The sequence below is a fragment of the Geospiza fortis genome, unplaced genomic scaffold (assembly GCF_000277835.1).
Source record: "Geospiza fortis unplaced genomic scaffold, GeoFor_1.0 scaffold4, whole genome shotgun sequence".
Lineage (NCBI taxonomy): Eukaryota > Metazoa > Chordata > Aves > Passeriformes > Thraupidae > Geospiza > Geospiza fortis.
In genome coordinates this window covers 925691-933072 of record NW_005054475.1, presented here as the reverse complement: position 1 = coordinate 933072, position 7382 = coordinate 925691, and the positions used below count along the sequence as shown (strand labels likewise).

Below are 7382 nucleotides of genomic sequence, written 5' to 3'. Positions count from 1 at the left end.
CCACACCATGACCCACATCCCACCGGGCTGGTGGGATCTCCATCCCCACACTGTGACCCACACACCATCGGGCTGGTGGTATCTCCATCCCCACACCGTGACCCACACCCCAACGGGCTGGTGGTATCTCCATCCCCACACCGTGACCCACGCCCCACCAGGCTGGCAGGATCTCCATCCCCACACCATGACCCACACCCTGCTAGGCTGGTGGGATCTCCATCCCCATACTGTGACCCACATCTCACCAGGCTTCTGGGATCTCCATGACCCACATTTCACCAGGCTGGTGGGATCTCCATCCCCACACCATGACTCACGTCCCACCAGGCTGGCAGGATCTCCATCCCCACACCATGACCCGCACCCCACTGGGCTGGCAGGATCTCCATCCCCACACCGTGACCCACACCCCACTGGGCTGACAGGATCTCCATCCCCACACCCCACAAGGCTGGTGGGATCTCTGCCCTCCCGGGATCATGGAATGAGCTGGGAAGGGCCCCACAAGGATCACGGCTCCAACGCCTGCCTGCCCACCCATCCGGGCCCTGGGAGGTCCATCCCAGCCGCTCTCCATTAATCACAGTTCATTTGAACCCTCTGTGCCATCTTCAGCACAAAATGGGGCACAGAAACCATCAGATCTGGCGTATTTTTTGCTGCCTGGCACCAACTTTTGCAACCCCTGCGGTGTCGTTGTTGGGGCACCAAGTGGGTCCTTCTCCTTCTGGGTTTCATTTCTCGTCAGAGCCAATTACACAACTCTGCTCGAGCTTTCACCATGACAAACCACCCTGGTGTCAGCGTAACTCAGAAATCCCTGAGTTTTCCTAGGAAATGTCACTTATTTCCCCCAGTTTGGCCACATGAACAGCACGTAGGACGTCCTGACCTGGTTGTCATCGACAGTCCTGCTGGTGGCATCGATGGTCACCACCACCTCGATGTCGGGATCCAGGGGCCACCGGGCGTCCAGGCTGGGCTTTGTGGCGGGGCTGTGGATCATGTGCACCGTCACCGCCGGCGTGGCGTGCACGTCAAAGGACACGGCACCTCTCGGGGTGGACCTGGAATGGAGCAACCTCGGGTCAGAGACCACGGGAGCCGAGTCTCCGAACCTGGAATTAAACCCAGCCACGAGTGGGTGGGAGGGGCCCTGAGACCATCCCTGGGTGATGAAATGGTCCCTGGAGTTCCACACGTGGGACCTCTGTGGCGGTGTTGGGCAAGCGCAGCTCCCGCTGCAGCTCCGGCACGTCCGGCCGTGGTTTATCCCACATCCAACCTCCCTCTGCAACCATGAGAAATTCCCTGAATTTCAGCGTCCCGTGACAAGACCCCAACCGGGAACGAGCCAGGATGATTTTCGTGCCAACCACGCGTGGAGCTGGGTGTTGTGGGACCATCCCGTGACCCGAGGGATGCTGGGGCTGGAGCGGAGCCTGGATCCGGGCACGCGGCACCCGCGCCCGGCTCCGTGACATCCTCGGGAGCCTTTGAAGTGCTGCTCCCTGCTCATTACAGCCCTGGCCGCTCCATCCCGGCAGCCCTGACCTGCTCCCGCTCCCCTGGCTGCGTCCCAAGGCGAACCAGGTGGGAACTTGGGCAGCGAGAACATAAAAACCACAACATCAAAACCCCGCCACGGCAGGGATTTATCCCTGCTGTTGTTCTTGGCGCGGCGTCCCCGGTGCCTCCAGCAGATTGTGAGGAGATTAAGGCATTCCATGGGCTTGGCATCCCCATCTGGAACACCCCATGGAGCTGAGGATCTGGGGAATGCTGGATCCCATCCCAAACACCCCGCGAAGCCGTGGGTGCGGAGGGTGTTGGATCCCATACAGAACACCCCATGGAGCTGTGGATCCGGGGGATGCTGGATCCCATCCCAACACCCCACAAAGCCGTGGATCCGGGGAATGCTGGATCCCATCCCAACACCCCACAAAGCCGTGGATGCGGGGGATGTTGGATCTCATCCCAACACCCCACAAAGCCATGGATCTAGGGAATGCTGGATCCCATCCCAACACTCCACAAAGCCGTGGATCCGGGGGATGTTGCATCCCATCCCAACACCCGACAAAGCCGTGGGTCTGGGGGATGCTGGATCCCATCCCAACACCCCACAAAGCCATGGGTCCGGGGGATAATGGATCCCATTCCAACCCCCCTCCCCAAGCCATGGATCCACAGATTTGGGGCTGTTTGCCGTGGGTTTGCGACCCTCCCACCTCAGCAGTGCCGCCCAATTCCCAACGAGCTCCACGTTCTGCCCCAAGCAGACCAAAATTGATGCATCCATCACTAAATTCCCCCCCCAGCCGGTGCTCCTCAGGAATAAAATGATCCCATTTTTCAGCCAGAAGACCTTCCATCATCTGCTGTTTGGGGCCACGGCTCAAATTTGTTACCAAGAAGCCAAATCACCCCATTTGGGCTCCATAGGTTTAAATAGGACTGAGAGGGCTCAGAGTTCAAAAGCAGGACAAAAAATTTGCAGATGATGGGTTTTCTACATTCCCATCTGCATGAGGGGGGAAACGAGGCTGCTTTAGGGCAGCCAGAGCTCTCCGAGGGGACGGTGGCACATCCTGGCCCGGCTCCAGTGCTCCATCCCAATAATTGCCCGGATGCGATGCCGACCGGCCAGGCCTGCGTTCTCTGTCATTATAAATGTGATTTATTAAATAATGACACTGTGGCGGCAGGGCAGGGACAGCTGCCTATCTGCCCAATAAAGCCACCCCATATTTAATTCTGCAAAAATCCCTTTTCCTGACGCTGCCCGTGCACGGCCGCTGCTGGATTTTTTCTGCCTGAGCCACACATTTTATTCCTCCTCCCGTTTTAGCTCCGAGTTGCACATCTTAAATTGCTCTTGCCCAATGTTCTTAGAGCCAGAAATAGACCCGGGCTTAGCTGGGGTGTGCTTGGGCTTTGCCTGCAAACCATCCTGGCCCGGCTCTGCTGCAATGCCTTGAGCCAACATTTCATCTTTGGATGAGCTCCCTGTGGGATATTGTCCCCAAAAGTGAGCTCCCTGTGGGATATCATCCACAGAACCAAAGTTTTGGGGTGAGGTCCCCATGGGACATCATCCCCTAAAACACACACAGTGGGACATCATCCGCTAAAAAAAACCTTGGATGAGCTCCCCACGGACGTCATCCCCCAAAGCACACCCAGCTCTGGAGGGAGCTGTCCCTCCAAACCCTTGGGTGAACTCCTGACGAGCTCTGAGTCCTTCACCACCCGTTCCTCCTCCAAACCATCCCAAAGCCCTGCAGCTCTGTGGAACACGCCGGATGACATGATGCTGGGCAAACCCATCCTAAATCCCTGGCTGGAATACCCCAGTGCTGATCAAACCCATCCCAAATCCCTGGCTGGGATGCCCCAGTGCTGATCAAACCCATCCCAAATCCCTTGTCCAGGATGCCCCAGTGCTGATCAAACCCATCCCAAATCCCTGGCTGGGATGCCCCAGTGCTGATCAAACCCATCCCAAATCCCTGGCTGGGATGCCCCAGTGCTGATCAAACCCATCCCAAATCCCAGCACTGGATGCCCCAATCCTGATCAAACCCTTCCCAAATCCTTGGCCCAGAATACCCCAATGCTGATCAAACCCATCCCAAATCCCTTGTCCAGGATGCCCCAGTGCTGATCAAACCCATCCCAAATCCCTGGCTGGGATGCCCCACACTGATCAAACCCATCCCAAACCCCAGCCCTGGATGCTCCAATCCCAATCAAACCCATCCCAAATCCCTGGCCCAGAATACCCCAATGCTGACCAAACCCATCCCAAATCCCAGCCTGGGATACCCCAATCCCCATCAAACTCATCCCAAATCCCTTCCCCAGGATGCTCCAATGCTGATCAAACCCATCCCAAATCCCTGGCCCAGAATACCCCAATCCCAATCAAACCCATCCCAAATCTTTAGCCCAGGATGCCCCAATCCTGACCAAACCCATCCCAACCAGCAGGACTGGATTAAAAGGCTCGGGAAGGAAACTCCTCCTTCCCGGGATGACGGGGTTCGGCTGGGGGACCCTGGGTTCACCTCCCTCCCGAGATGGAGCTGATAGGGCAGCCGCGGGGCGGCTCCAGGGGGAGCACCAGGTGACAGCCAGCCCTGCTGGATGCTCCTCAGCGGGGGTTTGGGTTTATTCCCCTCTTTTTGTTCCTCCCCAGCTCCATCTCAAGCCCTGCAGCTCATGCATTAAACATTCCCACTCCCCCGGCAGCGCAGGTGGTTGTTTGGGGTTATTACAGTGCTGTCATTAAAACCGGGCATTTTCTTTAAAACACCCCAAATTTTCCAGCCAGCCTCTCTGGGCCGGGTGAGTCACAGCCCCAGCTGCAGCAGCAGGGCCATGCCTGAGTACAGCTGAACAAAAGGAAATGTTTGCTCAGGCCGGTCCTTCCCATCCCAACCATCCCAAGGACGGGAGGGACAGGCAGGGAGAACTGGTTATGGGGCAGGCGGGGAAGGGGAGAACACCAACAGCCAACAACCAGAGGCTTCCCGAGGAAACTCAACCTCCTCTGTGTCTCGCTTGGGCCTCGAGCTCCGGGGGAACGGAGGTTTCCAGGCCGAGATCCCACGGGAAGGATCCCCTTTGCTGGAAGCTGTACCACAGATATCCATCGCCCTCCGGGCCATCCCATCCCGGAGGATTTGCCGGCCTGGGAGCAGGGAAACCTGGCTGGAGTGGGAGGGAAGGAGCTCTGCCTGTGGGGATGGAGGGAGCAGCTCCACAGGGTCCCTTTTGTTTTACTTTATAAATATTACTATATTTTAAAATTTTAAGTTTCCTACTCTGTGATATGATACACTTTTAATTAACTACACGCTCATAATCTTAGCGTTATTAAATTTTGGAAGCTTTCTTTTCAGCTTTAGGTTAAATGCAGTGTTTTCTTGAGTTAGAGTTTGCAGTACAAAAGTTTAAAGTTCTCAGCATCTAGAACTCCAACACCTCACGGCTCATCCCCTGGGAACAGGGTGGGATGTGCTCGGGACAGGGAATCGGAAGGGCAGGATGAGTTTGGGAAGGATGGGATGTGCTCGGGACAGGGAATGGGAAGGGCAGGATGTGCTCAGGACAGGGAATGGGAAGGATGGGATGTGTTTGGGAAGGATGGGATGTGTTCAGGACAGCGAATGGGAAGGGTGGGTAAGTTTCCTAAAGGGGGTGGGATGTGCTCGACAGGGAATGGGAAGGGTGGGATGTGTTCGGCACAGGGAATGGGAAGGAGAGGGCTGGGAAGGGCCAAACCCCTGTGGGGAGCAGCAGGAAAAGGCCCAGGGGAGCCTGGCAGGGCTCAGAGGAGCCAGAGCCAGCACTGCACTGAGCTGCACGTCCTCAGCTGCCAGAGCAGGGAATTCCTTGTGGGATCAAACTGCTGGGATGAGCCCAGCCGGGCTCCAGGAAGGGGATCTGGGAAAGGGATCCAGGAAAGGGATCTGGGAAAGGGATCCATTAAGGGCTCCAGGAAAGGGCTCCCTCCTGCTTTTAACTGCAGCAACCACCCCCAGCTCTGTGTCTCGTACCCCAGAACAGCTTCAGCAATCAGAGGAGCCCGGAGGAGCAGTCAGGACGCTCCAGCAGGGAATGCTGGTGGCGTTTCCAGGCTCTCCCAGGCCTCACTCGCTGGAGATTTTGGATAGGAACCCATTTCCCACAGCCCAGCAGCCCCCAAACTCCGGCTGGGAATGGCGTTGGCTCTCCAGGCCCTCCTGGAAGCACAAGCCCTGGTGGATCCCTGCACTGGGAGCTGGAATGGTGGAGCGGCCCCAGAGGGCCGGGCTCCCCACTGGAGGCTGCTGGTTGCACTGGTTTGTACTGGGCAGGGGCTGGGGCTGTGCCCTGAGCCTGCTCGGCTGGTTTGGGCCGAGGGATGGACAGAAACACACCTGGGGCTGGGACAGCGGGATTGGGGCGCTCTGCGATCCGCAGGGAGGGGAGCACAGCAGGAGCTGGGACCTCGGTGCTCCCCAAAATCCACCCCTGGGCCAGGCGGGTTTTGCAGCTCAGTCCCAGCCCGTTCTGAGCGGCTGCGGATCTCGCCCAGCCCCAAGCACCGGCAGGGTTTGGGTGGAACCTGCGCTCCCTCCTCTTCCTCCTGCAGCTGCCATCGGCTCCGACGGGCTGTGCGCAGGGACGGGAGGGTTTGGAGCCACCCAGCCCGGCCGGAGCTCGGCGCTTCTCCCTAATTACAGCCTGTCCTGGGAAAGTGGCACATGACAGACAGATCCCGCCTGTCCATCACACCAGGGAGCTTGGGCAGCCTGCTCTGGGGGTGCCTTTAGCTTTCCTCCAATTCCACATTCTTTCCTTTCCCAATCCCAGCCTCTTTTCCACAATCCTAGACTCTTTCTTGTCCCAATTCCAGTTTTCCCCCAATCCCAGCCCCTTTTCCCCAATCCCAGTCTCTTTCTTGTCCCAATTCCAGTTTTCCCCCAATCCCAGCCCCTTTTCCCCAATCCCAGACTCTTTCTTGTCCCATTTCCAGTTTTCCCCCAACCCCAGCCCCTTTTCCCCAATCCCAGACTCTTTCTTGTCCCAATTCCAGTTTTCCCCCAATCCCAGCCCCTTTTCCCCAATCCCAGACTCTTTCTTGTCCCAATTCCAGTTTTCCCCCAATCCCAGCCCCTTTTCCCCAATCCCAGACTCTTTCTTGTCCCAATTCCAGTTTTCCCCCAATCCCAGCCCCCTTTCCCCAATCCCAGCCCATCCCAAGCCCCCCAAACGCCCCCAGGAACCCCAGGAACAGCCGGATCCCTCCGGGGCGTCGCTCCTCGCCCATCCTGCAGCACCACTCTGCCAAGGAAAGTTCGATAATCTCTCTAAGCCGATAATTACAGCTTGTTAATTACAGCTGGTTAATTACCCCGCATGCAGAATTGCAGGCAGGAACCTTTACGAGCCGTGTCAGCCTAATTACCTGAGCAGGGCGAGACATCGAACCAGTTATCAAACCCCGCCGGGCTCGGCAGGGCTTGGGGCACCTCAAGGGGTTCTTTAGATTTTTTTAGATTTTTTTAGGGTGTCTTTAGGGGTTTTTTTGGCTGAAGCATCCCAGGCAGGTAGGGAAGACTCGCATGCCCCATCCCACCTGGGATCCAGGGAAAAAGAGCGGCAGGCAGATTCGGGGCGGGAAAAAATTCTGAGAAACCCCAGAATTTGTGTTGGTGTGGAGCGTGGAAAACACCCGGACTGCCCAAGCACCCCCAAAACCCGCTCCGTCCCTTCCTCTGCCCCAAAGAAAGGCGGCTGCCCGCAGGGAGGCTCCGGAGCTGCTGATCCCAGAGCGAAGCGTCCCGGAAAAGCTGAACAGCGATTTGCCCTGCGGCTGGAGCCGG

At 57.5% G+C, this 7382-nt stretch overlaps 1 protein-coding gene across 1 annotated transcript in view; it reads right to left on the bottom strand.

Moving 5' to 3' along the window:
- Positions 1-4664, bottom strand: part of LOC102037845 (protein-arginine deiminase type-4) — a 36667-nt gene extending 32003 nt beyond the window's left edge. Inside the window, exons 1-2 of the mRNA XM_031062977.1 lie at positions 4522-4664; positions 896-1070 (exon numbers count right to left, since the gene is read on the bottom strand). Coding sequence (XP_030918837.1) covers positions 896-1070; positions 4522-4664 — 318 coding nt within the window. The remainder of the gene's footprint in view (positions 1-895; positions 1071-4521) is intronic.
- Positions 4665-7382: the final 2718 nt, after the last annotated feature.